The following is a 13,731-nucleotide window of genomic DNA, read 5'->3' on the forward strand; positions in this document are numbered from 1 at the left end:
AAAAATAGCTTATGTATTATGAGAATTAGGGTTTCGTATTGGGCTCATGGAGTAAATAGGCCCAATGGTTGATATCATTAAAGCTTTTGGGCCCTTGTGGTTAGGACTTAGGGGCAGCTCGTTAAATTTGAATTAAGACGGAATAACCCGAGAGACTCTTATACTTGTTTGTTAATTGAACCCTTATATTCATTATTTTGCGAAATAAATTGTTAAACATGATAAAATTTTATTTTTTAAACTCCTCTGAGCATTGATCGAGCTTATGTAGCATTAACATAATTGAGTTGGACAAACACGTAATAATACGCGTTTTGAAGCAAGTAAATATAATTTTTTATATTTAAAATCTCAAAATTATAAGATAAAATAATAATAATAAATTAAAAATTAAAATATAAATTTTAAAATGTTATTTTTTTGGTGTTGGTAGGAAGTTGGGGTAAAAAATAAAAAAGAATTAACCACTCACATGATATTGTTGAATTATAAAGTCAAATTAGAATCCACTTGAAATTAAATTTTTATAATAAAATATTAAGGAAAAATATTAGAAGCGATAAAAATCTTGAAATTACTTTTTTTTTCCAGTGGCTCTAGGAAAAATATATACAAGTGTATTCTGAATGCTTTGGTCAGTTCTCCAAGCGAATAATTAGCAATAATTTTAATTTCGAATCTGATTTCATTTCAGAGGAAATTTCAAAAGAAAAAAATGTTTTTGGTGTCACTTCACACCTTTCAACTACTCGATTCTCTTAGGATATACAATAACAACTAACACTTTTGTCTCGGAAAGACTTGTTACTAAGTTGTATTCTGTGGAGAGCAGGATTTCAACATTGCAAAAGACGTTGACTAATTTGGACAAAAGAATGGAGGATCTATGCAAAGTCGGTGTATGACAGTTCGAACTTTATTTTTGTTTGATGGGCTACTTCTTTTTTACTCAGAAGATACTAACTTGCAGTTGACACTTTTGACTTCTTTTCTCAACTTGATTCGTATTAAAAATTGATAAAAATAAAATTCTTTAACACGCAAAAATTGAATATTTCTCACTTAAATATTTACGAGTATTTAATTAGTGAGGCTATATCTTTTGAAATAACCACAACAAGCAATGATATTTTTGATCTATTTAGATAGCTGAAGAATATCTTTGAGTAAAACATGTAACAACTAGTGCATTTAAACCCCAAAACATAATTTAATGTAAAATTTGACCAATTTTTAAATAGTTGTAAGGTTTCTTTTTCTTTTTCTTTTCTCCAAAAGGCACACAACACAATATATAATGTTTGCTTAATCTCACGTTGACTAGCTATAAACACACCTACACAATAATAAACAATATACAATACACACACAAAATATGATCTTTGTTAGAGTTGAGGTTGACTAGTTTAAACTCGCAAAAATGCACACATGATACTTAACGATACGAACAAGAAAATATTTTCCGTCAAACGAAATCCACAAATAACACTAACCTTTCCAAATATCACACATGTAATATGTCTCATTTTTATTTTGTACTATCGTTTGTTCTACTAAGGTTGTATAGGAGGTCCCTAGTAATATCATAATGTTAAGTATTTTATTTGCATATGCTTTTGTGAATTCTTAATTCCACCATTTTGTTTTGTTTTCCGTAAATTACATCTCTTTCAACTTGTGCAATAAAGTTATTTTTTTAATCTCAATCTATATGATTGAGTTAATTAGTTGAACATAAATATTGAAACGTGGGAAGAAAATATTAAAATGACGATTGAAAAAATAGTTAGACGAAACAACAATAATAATTACATACAAAATCTCACAAGTAATGTATATATGCAGACTTTAATTATTATTATTATTATTATTATTATTATTATTATTATCTCATGGATAATAGATGGAAATAATATAATTATTTTTTTAATTGTGTAATTGATAAATTTATATTATGAAAGTTATTAAAACTAGTAATATTGATTATTGACAAGATTCCACACTCCTGCCCAAATAAACACACACATCAATACCCACAACGCGTAAGTGTGGTCATCTACACCCCCCCACACAAATATATTGACAAATTTAGTTAAATTATATTTTCTTATATTAATAATAAATAATTAGGTTAGAACTTATTTATAAAAAATAAGAGAGGTAAGCATTAAGTTAAAAAAAATTAAGTGACTTCCGTAGACCATTTGATCCATTTGGAGTGACACTTCTGACAAAATTTTCTCTATACCTAAGGCTCGAATCCTATACTCTTATGTTCTCTATGATTTGCTCATTTAATACTCATTCAATTAGTTCTTAGTTATTTTGGTCCTTTTTCATTTTCCCAAAAGGCATACAACACAAATATAATGTTTGCTTGGGCTCGCGTTGACTAGCTATCACATTACACAAACATACACACTATTATCAACAACAATAGAAAAACCACACAACACAAAATATGATATTTGGTGGACTATTTCAAACTAACTAAAATGCACATAAACCACAACATGATCTTTGCTTCAACTCATGCTGACTAAAGTTGAACCACACACAAATGCATATAATTCACAAGATGATCTTTGCTTCAACTCATGCTGACTAGTTTGAAACACACACAAACTACACAAACACATAAACACAAACACATAGACACACAAGAACTACACTCAAAATTGTGTATGAGAATTGGATTCTTAGGCCCCTATAAGAAGCCTTCTTTACCTTGTTGGTTAGAGACACAATTCACATAGCAAACAAAGCAAGAAAAACAAGAAGAGAGCAAAAGAAAGATGGCAGATAAGGAAAGCAAAGGGAAGGGAAAAGCAGAGAAAATCGGAGAAAGCAAAAATGGCGTATTTCCATTCACTCCTAAGAAAGGAAGTGTAATTCCTAAAGAGAAAAAACATGTTTCCACCATGATGGGTGAGAAAATTGGTCACTCTATTGTTTCTTTTGTCAAGAATAGCAAAAACAAGATCAACCATCATGAATGATACGAACAAGAAAATATTTTCCGTCATACCAAACTCACCAATATCATCCTTGTAATATATTTTTATTCTGTACTACCTTTTGTTCTACTAAGGTGTCTAGGAGGTCCCCTGTATACCACAAATCACAAGGTTCAGTATTGTATTTGTATATGCTTTTGTGTTATTGAATTCTACATTATAGTTCAGATCTTCATCACAATATGTAAAACACATACACAACGAGTGAATATAAGAGGAGAAATGCGAATTGAATAAAACTAGTTGCCAATTGACATCAAATGCAGTTTGTATATAAAAGAAGTTTTGAAAGAAAATCAACATTTATCGTCATCAACATCATGAACTAGAGCAACTTGATATCACTATGGTTTAGTTTTATTTGTAAAAATTGCTTTAAGAGGATTATGTTTATAACCATGCTGGATTCTTCAATGGTGTCACAACTGCCTTTACTTGCAAGTAATTCTTGAGACCGTATTCTCCCTTTTCTCTTCCCTGACCACTCATCTTATAGCCACCAAAAGGAATTGTAGCATCAAACGTATCAAAGCAATTAATCCATACCGTCCCAACTCTCAAGGCTCTTGCCAACGTGTTTGCAGTGTCAATGTTCTGTGAAAATACTCCAGCAGCTAGACCATACCGAGAACTATTAGCTCTCCGTACCACTTCATCAAGATCCCTGTAATAAACATATGCATACCATAAATAGAAGTCGATAATAAAGCTCCATGTACTGTTGACATATATATTTGATCATTCTCACATACTTAAATTTTAAGATGGACTGTACTGGACCAAAAATCTCATCCTGTGCAATCAGCATATCATCCTGACAATTGTACAATTTGTTAGTTATGACAATTTATGGACGTTGATGCTAAAAAGCACGTGTAGTAAAGTGAAATGTATATACCTTAACATTAGAGAAGACGGTGGGCTTAATATAGTATCCCTTTTTACCAAATTGCTCACCGCCAGTTTCAAGAGTAGCTCCACTATCAACACCAGATCTAATGTACTTCATGATCTTATCGAACTGTTTTGAATCAATCTGTGTGACAGGAAACGCTCAGGTTCGGTATTGTTACCTTATGAGAAGACTTACAAGGAAGGAGATATGCTTTTTTTTTCATTATACAGGTTTAATCCATTGGTTTCCAGCATTTTAGATAAGAAGAGTATTCGTTAGGAGATTATGAATACCTGAGGACCCTGCTCGGTGCCTGATTTAAACGGATCACCAACTACTCGTTTCAAGGCGCGTGCCTTTGCCTTCTCCAGAAATTCATCATAGACCTTCTCGTGAACATAGGTCCGAGAGCCAGCACAACAACATTGGCCCTTTAAAATTTATGTCATAGGTGTTACCGTGTTAGTATCTAACATGAACCTGACCAACACCCGATGAAGAAGTATAGATAGTAAATAATACCTGATTAAAGAAGAGAGCAAAATGAGCTTGTTCAACGGCCGTATCAATATCAGCATCCTCACAAACAATAAAAGGGGATTTCCCTCCAAGTTCCAATGTCACAGGCTTTAGATTGCTCTTAGCAGCCAATTCAAGTATGGTTTTCCCGGTCTCTGTTGATCCAGTAAAAGCAAGCTGTTGTTGGAACATAAGTGAATCAGTGTCCAATCCAGTGCAATATACTGGTATCTACTTCCATATGTACAACTATACATAGATATAAATAGATAATTCAAGTCATCTGTTGCCTTATCTACTCGTTAGACTTGAATAAGCTACATATGTGCAGACGTGTCTTCCATCCTAATACTTAGAGATTGGATAAATTGCATATAATAGCACGGCTGGCTAAAGATTCAAGTGCTACCAACTCTCTAATCCCATAAATACAGTCCAGAGTTGGTTAAGAATGAGAGTAACGCTAAGCATCAAATACTACCAGAGTTTTCATACGGAATGGGATAAACTATTGTAGATGCACTAGATTTCCTGCATAATATGTGTGAAACTTGCCTTCTTTATTGATATATGAAAAGTAGTCTTTTCAGGTGACAAGATTTCTCCACTGTTGTTTTTGAAATAATACTAAAAATATCAATGTGAGGGATATTAGCTCATTTGGCACAACTAGTATTTGGAAAGAAATGGCTACAAATGCCAATACATGAATTAAATGCTTGAATATGAATGAGGTTAAGAGTAGTTGTGGTGTCTCTAGCAATCCGTCAAACCAAAGAAATTGACACAATATGGAGAAGTAAAAGCTAAGGAGCCACAAACTTCAGATCTTCACACAGAACAGACTAAAAGACGGAATAAAAGTAGATAGAGTTACCTTATCCACATCCATATGACTACACAGAGAAGCACCAGCTGTGGCACCATAACCAGAAATGATATTCAGAACACCTTCAGGCAGGCCAGCCTGTTAGTAATAACTGAGTATTAGAGATATACCGTATCACTGGAAACATGTAGCAAGTGGCAACAAAAATGTATTAAAAAGAAATAAGTTGTAGCATATTAACAAGTAGATGCTTCAGTTTATGATTATTGTTAACACCAGAAACTCATGACACTTTAGTGACCTAGTATAAGAAGTAATGGATTATTTTTATAAAATTTGAGAAGTCGGAACTGATGATTTCACTTTAGATATGATGCCTATAAGATGAGACTTTGTGTACTTGCAGTGTGGAACGACTCTTGTCGGAAATAAAAGAGGAAACTTGAATGGTACCTCCTGAAATAGATTTGCTACATACAATGCAGATAATGGGGTCTGCTCAGCCGTCTTTAGCACAATTGTGTTACCACAAGCTAAAGCAGGGCCAATCTTCCAAGAAAACATGAGGAGAGGAAAATTCCATGGGATAATCTGACCAGCAACCCCGATCGGTTCATGCAACGTTTGAACATGATATGGTCCATCGGCAGGAATGGTCATACCATGAATTTTATCTGCCCAGCCTGCAGAATTAAAAGGAGAACATCAGGTGCATAAAACATTTTCAGGAACCAAACAACATAAAAGAAGTGGCGAAATACAATTACGCTCTTCATATGGTTATCTAACATACCAGCATAATAACGGAGTAGACGTACAACCATTGGTACTTCAATCTTAGCAGCTTGTGCATAAGGCTTCCCAGTGTCCCAAGTCTCGAGCGTTGCAATTTGATCGTTATGTTTTTCAATCAGATCAGCAAGGCGCAGCAATATCTTTGACCTTTCCTGCAGTTATGAACCAATAACGAGTAGATGAAATCTCGCATGCACAATCATTAACATAGCAAAAGAATGTACTAAGAGATACAAAGTAGATACATAAGCAGTCATCCTAGGCCATGGTCCTTCATCGAAAGCCTTACGAGCAGCAGCAACTGCCCGATTAATATCTTCTGCATCACCTTCAGCAATATGTGCAATTACCTCCCCTGTCCTGGGGTCGAGAGTCGGGAAAGTTTTTCCTAAAAGTTCAACGAATTAGCTCCATTGTACAAAAAAAGGGCCAAAATAGAAGTACTAAAAAAAGAGAACTGAGATCCATTATGGTGATTAACATGGATTAACAAATTTACCTGATGCAGAATCAACAAACTGCCCGTTGATAAGAAGTTTAGTATGATCCACATTGACAGTAGGCTTGATGGGCTCCTCGAGAGCAGCCGCTGTGCTGTATTTATAAGCAGCTATTTTGCCAAGATGGGATCTTTTTCCTACACAAAATAGTTTTTCTCATTATACTTCTCTACATTTCATCTCAGAATATTCAATCATTTCAATAAGTTTTCTACCTTAAAGATTCAGAATAGTCAAAGTGAAACAGGACTAGAACTCTTGAATATTCATCCATATTCAACTTTTGAATAGCTCATAAGCACAAGGTTGTTGAAAAGACATTAAACTCTATACAATATATTCAACCATTTCAATAAGTTTTCTGCATTAAAAGACTATAACTCTTCAACAACCTACATTAAAGAAAAATCATGATAATTTAAATGATGGAGATGTACAACAAGACTCATGCCACTAAAACACATGTATTTTTTATGATTATGGCGTTCGAGCCAGCTTTCACGCATCTTGACTAATTCCACAGAATACCTGCCACCTCCCACCACTAACAAGTACTAACGGAAAAAAAACAGAAGTGAGATAACAAATATAGTATTGTTGAACACCTCTTGAGCGGAGGGTAAGTGTGAACACTATTGATACTCGATCCTCCTAGAGATAGAGTGGGGAAAAAAGTTTAATTTTACTAAACATGTTTAAGTTTCTTGTTTTTGCTTGTATAAAGATTAGATCTTTAAGCATCATGAATTCAAAACCACTAAAAACACATAAAGGGGCTCCAACATTATTGCTAAAACACACAAAAGATTGAAACTTTTTATCCAAATCTTGAAATTCTATTAACAAGATCATGAAATTTATTAATTTAACCCCATAATTAATTCAACAAAAATAATCAAAATCCATTAAACAGAGAAACATAAAAGTTGAAAAAAAATAGACATTATTACCCTTTGATAGCAGATGAACAGAACGAGAGAGAAATACACGAGCCGCCATTATTGGAGATGAAAATTACAGCACTGTTTTCAAGAAAAAAAAAGTAGCAAACTTTATATAAACAATGAAAAGTTTATGAAAAAAATAGTTTGTTGTATCACGTATACTGTGGCAAGTCTTATCACTTATTAACAAATTATCCAATAATAGTACTGTCATTTAATATATTAAATTATTACGTAATTTCTTTTTATGTAAATTCTAAATATATTTTATTACTAAAAATATTAATTAATTTGATCCTTGTTATAAAATTAAAAAAGAAAGAATGCATGCAATTGCAAGTAGGGATATATTGGTCAAAGAGTGCTTTTAATTTGCTGGCGCAACGCAATTTTTTCCCATTAAATATTTTTCATTTTATCTTTTATTATTTTTTTATTTTTTTTTGCAAGCCTAAACATATTTATAGATTTCAAAATTTTAAAAAGTCAATAGAAGGTGAATTAGTAAAATTATTTATCTTTAATTTATGAGCATTTAAGGGAATGCAAAAGAGTAAAATGAATATAACTAATATAAAAGGGGGAAAAATCTCTTATTTATTACTCCTATAAAATATGGATTTTGGGTCTCCCTATATTTGTGTAAGTACATTCAATTTTGTATTAAATAAATTTTATTTATTTATTATTTTGTATATTTAAATTGTTTCTAGAATTGTCGTCAAAAATACATAGTAACAATAATATAACACAATAATTAGATAGTTTAGTACTTGATAATTCATTAAATTTATACAAATTTCATCAATCAAAGGGATTCAAAGTAACATGGATTGAAAAGTTGTACCTTCTATACTTTTATTTTTTTTTCTTATTTACGATTTTTTTTTCTGTTTCGATAATTTAAGTGGAGAACTTTGTTGGGGCACTTATCCAAAATGGGAATAAAAAAACTTCATAATTTGGATAAATATTACATTGAGAAAAAGAGTTTAAAACGGAACTCCAAAATTTGTATTTTCTATTCATAATCATAAAAGTGGAAATATTTAAAATGGATAGTGAATTTCCATGGTCAATTTTTGTTGCCCTTTTAAGGCTTTAGTTTGGGTGGATTGTAATGTTTAACCTATGATTTATGTCTCATTTAAAGCATGTCTGGTATTATTGTTAAAAATTCTTTATTTACATAAACGTTTTATAAAATACTTTTTCAGGAATATATATATGTATACAAGTTACATATATATAATTGTTTAATCGATATACATATACAACTCGTCTCTCTCTACTCTTTTGCTCGCCTAGCTCTCTCTTCGCTCTCCCAATTTCATTCGCTAGATATTCAAATATATATGTATACTAATTACATATATACAACTGTTTAATTGATATACATATACAACTCGTCTCTCCACTCTCTTCCCTATCTCGCTCACCTCTCTCCTCGCTCCCCATATATAAATCCATAAGTATACCAGTTACATATATATACAATTGATTAATCGATATACACATACAACTCGTCTTTCTCCACTCTCTACCTCTCTCTCTTCCTTCTTCCAATCTCGCTAGCCTTTCTCCTCCCTCTAACATATAGCTACGAATGTAATTAGCAAACTATAGTTATGGAGTGTTATTAAGTTGTTTTTGAGTGGTTATACTTAAAAATACCCCTTTTTGTCTAATGGGCTCTTGGATAGTTCACATCAATTGTAATTGGGCCGTTGATAAACATTTCCATTGTGGATCTTAAATCAAGTTTCAAGTCATTTGTTTCGTGTTTGTCTTTTAAGTTATGTTCATACGTGACTTTAGAGTTAGAACATAATATAACTTTACATATTGAAATTCAAATTGTTAAGTCCAAAACAACTTAACAAAAATAATATGACTTTACAGTTTGAAGTTAGAATCTAAAGAATTTCGACTATGCATAAGTTCGATGGTAAAAAGGGAAAAAATCAAAGATCAAGTCATTTGAAGGATAAAATTGAAATCGTGCAATTTTATTTGTAGAAATCGCATTTGTAGTTGCTTCTACAAACTTCTACTTAAAATATATATAATTTAAAATTACTTTTAAAGTTTAGTCATTTAATAAATATAATTTAAAATCTTTAGATCTTTAAATTAGAGTTAAATAAGTTTATTATAGCATACTCAAATATCTGAAGTTTGAAAAGCTTAAAATTCAAATCAAATCTTTGATTTAAAGTTACTCTGGCAAAAATTAATGCATTCAAACTTCAAAACTTATTTTATCCTCACATAATGAAACATAAAACAAATATTATTAATTAATAAATTATAATAAAAATAATCATAATCTAAGTTGACGATATGCTAACTTAATATCAAGCTTGGAATATAAAAATATATTGAAAAATAGTGGCTTTAGGTCTATAATAAGTGCATTTGGCACACATTTTTTCTCCTCAATAAAATGGAAACTTCACCTACCACTTGAAATTGTCTTGTAGCCAAAAACAAATAATTGAATGTTCTTTCATTCATTTAAACCAACCTTAATTTGTACTCAATTTATTTTTGTTTAGTCTATTTTGTTTTTAAAATGATTTGTTTCTTTATACAACTGTTTAATTTAAATTTTCTAAATGAAATATTTAAAATAATAAAATAAAATAATATTTGATACATTCTACGCATATCTGTGATTTATGACTAAGAGATTCAAAAATACTTTATTTACTTTTAAATTCTTTTCACTTTTTTTTTCTTTAGTGAATATTCTTAACAAGAATGGACCAATTGCATAGTTTTATTGCATATAAATGGGGTTACTTTTTATTATTCAACTTTTAGCATATAGAATAGAAACTATTCCATAAACACAATCTCTTTTTGTTAAATATTTGATTCGAAAATTGAAGTTTTAAAAGTTTGAAAATAATTCTTTTTATTTTCCCTCTTAAGTTGTTTATAGAATATGCTTCTTTTTTTTCCCTCAAAAGTATATCATTATTTAGTACTCAATATTTTCAATTTACTATAGAGTTTAGGTCACTTAATAAGAAAACAACCACCATGATGAAGTAAAACATATTATATTTACTATTTTTGGGATCCAAAAAGTACTTGATAAAGCTTAAAGGTGGTCTAAAGCTTATTTGAAATTATTGGCTAATGCATTGATATTAGCAAAAAATAAAAGGGTTAATAATTAGTGCAAGCATGGCTAATCCACCATAACTTACTCATTATAGGAAATTATACAATAAACAAACAACATTTAGCTACCAACTTTGTACTTGGTCTGGCTCGGTTATTTTATGCGACTGACGTTTTAAAAGGTGAAATTCTCGATCGTAATTTGGTCATATATATTCAGTATGATTAAATTGTGAATCGAGTAGAAAAGATTACCATCTTCTTTTTCTTAAAGAATAGGAGCGAGACTTTCACAGTGAAAGAAAAAGCTTAGTAATACAAAAGTAATGAAAAGCCCTAAAATTCCTTCAAACGTGCAAATGTGCAATGCTATTTCCCTTTATTATAAAAAAAAAAAAAAAAGAGAAGAAAATGTGCATCATTGACTATTATTTTCTTTTTAATTTGGAATAATCATTGTTTAATGTTTACTCCTAATAATTTTTTTTTTGTTTAGTGCTAATAATTACTACTTATGGGGTTTGATTGGAATTTAACGGTAAAGTCAATTTTAATTTTTTTTTAATTTTTAGAGGTTCTTCTAATTAATAGAAAAGAAATCTAATCTCAAACAATTCTTCTTGTTTTTTTTTAAATAGTAATAAAAAGAAAGAAACAAAATTTCAATTCACACAATCCTTATTTCCCTATTTTTTTTTCTTCTTTATTGCATGAATCATACATGAGATAATTTTTAGGCTAAAAATAAGAGGTTAAGTTTCAAGGTGAAAAAATATACATGTGAATTAATTTTTATCCAAATTATAAACATGCATAATTTAGTGAAAAAATAAAATAAATAAACAGCAAATGACTACTTAATAATTTGGCAGCCTTATAATTTTAACACATGATGTGTCACGTGTAAAGCATAATACAATTAAAATAAAAATCCATGCCATGTGAATCATGTACCTAATCATTGTCAATTTTGGTAAAGTCCAATCCCCAAAATTGTATTAACATTAAATCATAAATTTTAGAAATATATTTATATAACTGAAAATTTGAATAAAGTTTAAAAAGTTTTAAGTTCAAAAAATTGATCCAAACTAGATTTGGGGTGGGGGTTGGGGTGGAGGGATCACTTTTACTTATGAAATTTTAGATTTTTTGAGATTAATATCTGAACATAACTTTAAATTTTAAAAATTACTATTTCAAAAAATTAAAATTTTAAATAACTTCAAAATATATTGTTAAAAGTATCTTTAAGAAAATAAAATTATTATAAAATAGATTTTTGAAGCTTGAGATCCAAATAATAATACATGACATTTTACATGGTAATTTATTTCATATGTGATGTTCTGTGTATTATATCACGTAGAATTCATGTGTTTACTTATTCAATTTTATACTAATTTAAATATATATTTGTACACACCAAAAATTGAAATGCACAAACATAAAATGAGATCAAATTATAAAACACGTATATTATATTTTAAATTAGATAATATAAAACAGTAATTCACACCTAACGAGTTCATCCACGAATAAAGTACTAAAATTTGGGATTGTGAAAAACGTGAAGGGGTAGGTAGAAAGTAGATGCAATTTTTATTTTTGTTTTCTTATAAGATATAAGATCTTTCCACCGCCAACAAAGGATGTGGTATAGACGGTATCGTATAGTGGGTAAAGTTATTTTTTAATTAATTAATAATTTTGAGTTCGAATTTTAAATATGAAAAATTATTGAAAAGGAATGTTTTCTTTCAAATGGAGCTAAGAAAATACAAATTTAAAATAGTCAAATTTTAATGTGGTATCAAACATCAAATACTAAAATAAAATAAGGGAAAAGGGTCTGATATACCCCTCAACTTTGTCATTTAGAGCTGATATACCCCTTGTTATGAAAGTGGCTCATATATACCCCTACTTGTAAACAAATGGCACACATATACCCTTTTCCTCTAACGGAAATGAAAAAAAATAATAATTTTAATCTAAATTTTTATTATTTTTTTCTAAAAAATATAATCCCATATGAGTAAATTTAATCCTCGCCAAACATATTTTTTTGACTTTTTTTTGTTTCAATGACTAATTTATAATTATTATTTTGATAATTAAATTTATTTATGTTTCACTAATATTCTTGTAAAACTTATTGTAAATGATCAAAATTTTTCTTCGAATACGAAATTAAATTACAATACACAAAAAAAATAGTTTAATTTTTTATTCTTTAAACTAAGGAATGAAAGAAAAAATAAAATAAGAATAAGAAATTCAAATAATTATAATAAAAGAAGTCAAAAAATAATTTATGTATGAAAAAAATTAAAATATACCTTGAACTTTGATAGAAGAATCATATATACCCCTAAATAATTTTTAAAATTTTTTTAGAAGTAATAAATATAAATTTAAAACTAATTTTTTAAAATCCATTAAATGGAGGGTATATGTGAGCCATTTTGTAACGACAGGGGTATATGTGAGCCGTTTGTATAACGGTAAGGGCATATATGAGCCACTTTTATAATGAGGGGTATATCAGTTCTAAATGACAAAGTTGAGGGGTATATCAGACCCTTTTCCCATAAAATAATAAGATATGTCCCTCCCTCCATTTTAATTTATATCATTCATTTTTCTTATTAGTCTGTCCTTTATAAATGATTTGTTTTTATATTTAGTAAGAATTTCATTTAAAAATATCTACTTTATTTGAATGAATGATTTTCAACCAAATAACTATTATGATTTATTTTAAAGGAAAAACTATATAAATAAGCTATAAAACTCAAAATAATTATATATCCATACATCCATCCAAAATAAATCAAGAAATTCCATATTCTTAAAAAAGTTACAGCCCATACCCTCCATGCATTAACGCTGTCAGTTTTTACTTAATTGATATTAAATTAGTATCATATATTGTATTGATATTATTAAAGCTAATAATTCTGCTTAATTGATAATAAATTAGTATATAATATTTATATATATAAATTAAAGTTTGTTGTTCATAAATCACTTATTAGTCAATAATATTATAAGAATATATGTATATTATTGTGATATCATTAAGATTTCTTGTTAT

At 29.4% G+C, this 13,731-nt stretch overlaps 1 protein-coding gene across 1 annotated transcript; it reads right to left on the reverse strand.

Annotated features, from left to right (window-relative positions):
• Window positions 1–3,222: 3,222 nt before the first annotated feature.
• Window positions 3,223–7,660, reverse strand: LOC107018675 (aldehyde dehydrogenase family 2 member B7, mitochondrial). The gene is made up of 11 exons (XM_015219217.2): window positions 7,506–7,660; window positions 6,555–6,692; window positions 6,301–6,443; window positions 6,054–6,207; window positions 5,714–5,943; window positions 5,309–5,398; window positions 4,435–4,608; window positions 4,206–4,343; window positions 3,916–4,053; window positions 3,770–3,831; window positions 3,223–3,681 (listed from the first exon to the last, which is right to left on the reverse strand). Exons 1-11 carry the CDS (start codon window positions 7,552–7,554, stop codon window positions 3,408–3,410), a joined length of 1,590 nt encoding a protein of 529 aa, XP_015074703.1. The 5' UTR covers window positions 7,555–7,660; the 3' UTR covers window positions 3,223–3,407.
• Between the last annotated feature and the right edge of the window lie 6,071 nt (window positions 7,661–13,731).

This window comes from Solanum pennellii, chromosome 5 (genome assembly GCF_001406875.1).
Source record: "Solanum pennellii chromosome 5, SPENNV200".
NCBI classification, from domain to species: domain Eukaryota; kingdom Viridiplantae; phylum Streptophyta; class Magnoliopsida; order Solanales; family Solanaceae; genus Solanum; species Solanum pennellii.

Excerpts from the sequence above, each read along its gene's own strand:
- LOC107018675 (XM_015219217.2), bottom strand. The coding sequence starts at position 7,554 with ATGGCGGCTCGTGTATTTCTCTCTCGTTCTGTTCATCTGCTATCAAAG. Across the intron at positions 5,944-6,053 it reads TCTACTCCGTTATTATGCTG|GCTGGGCAGATAAAATTCAT; the intron begins GTATGTTAGATA and ends TTAATTCTGCAG. Across the intron at positions 4,609-5,308 it reads GTCATATGGATGTGGATAAG|CTTGCTTTTACTGGATCAAC; the intron begins GTAACTCTATCT and ends TTCCAACAACAG.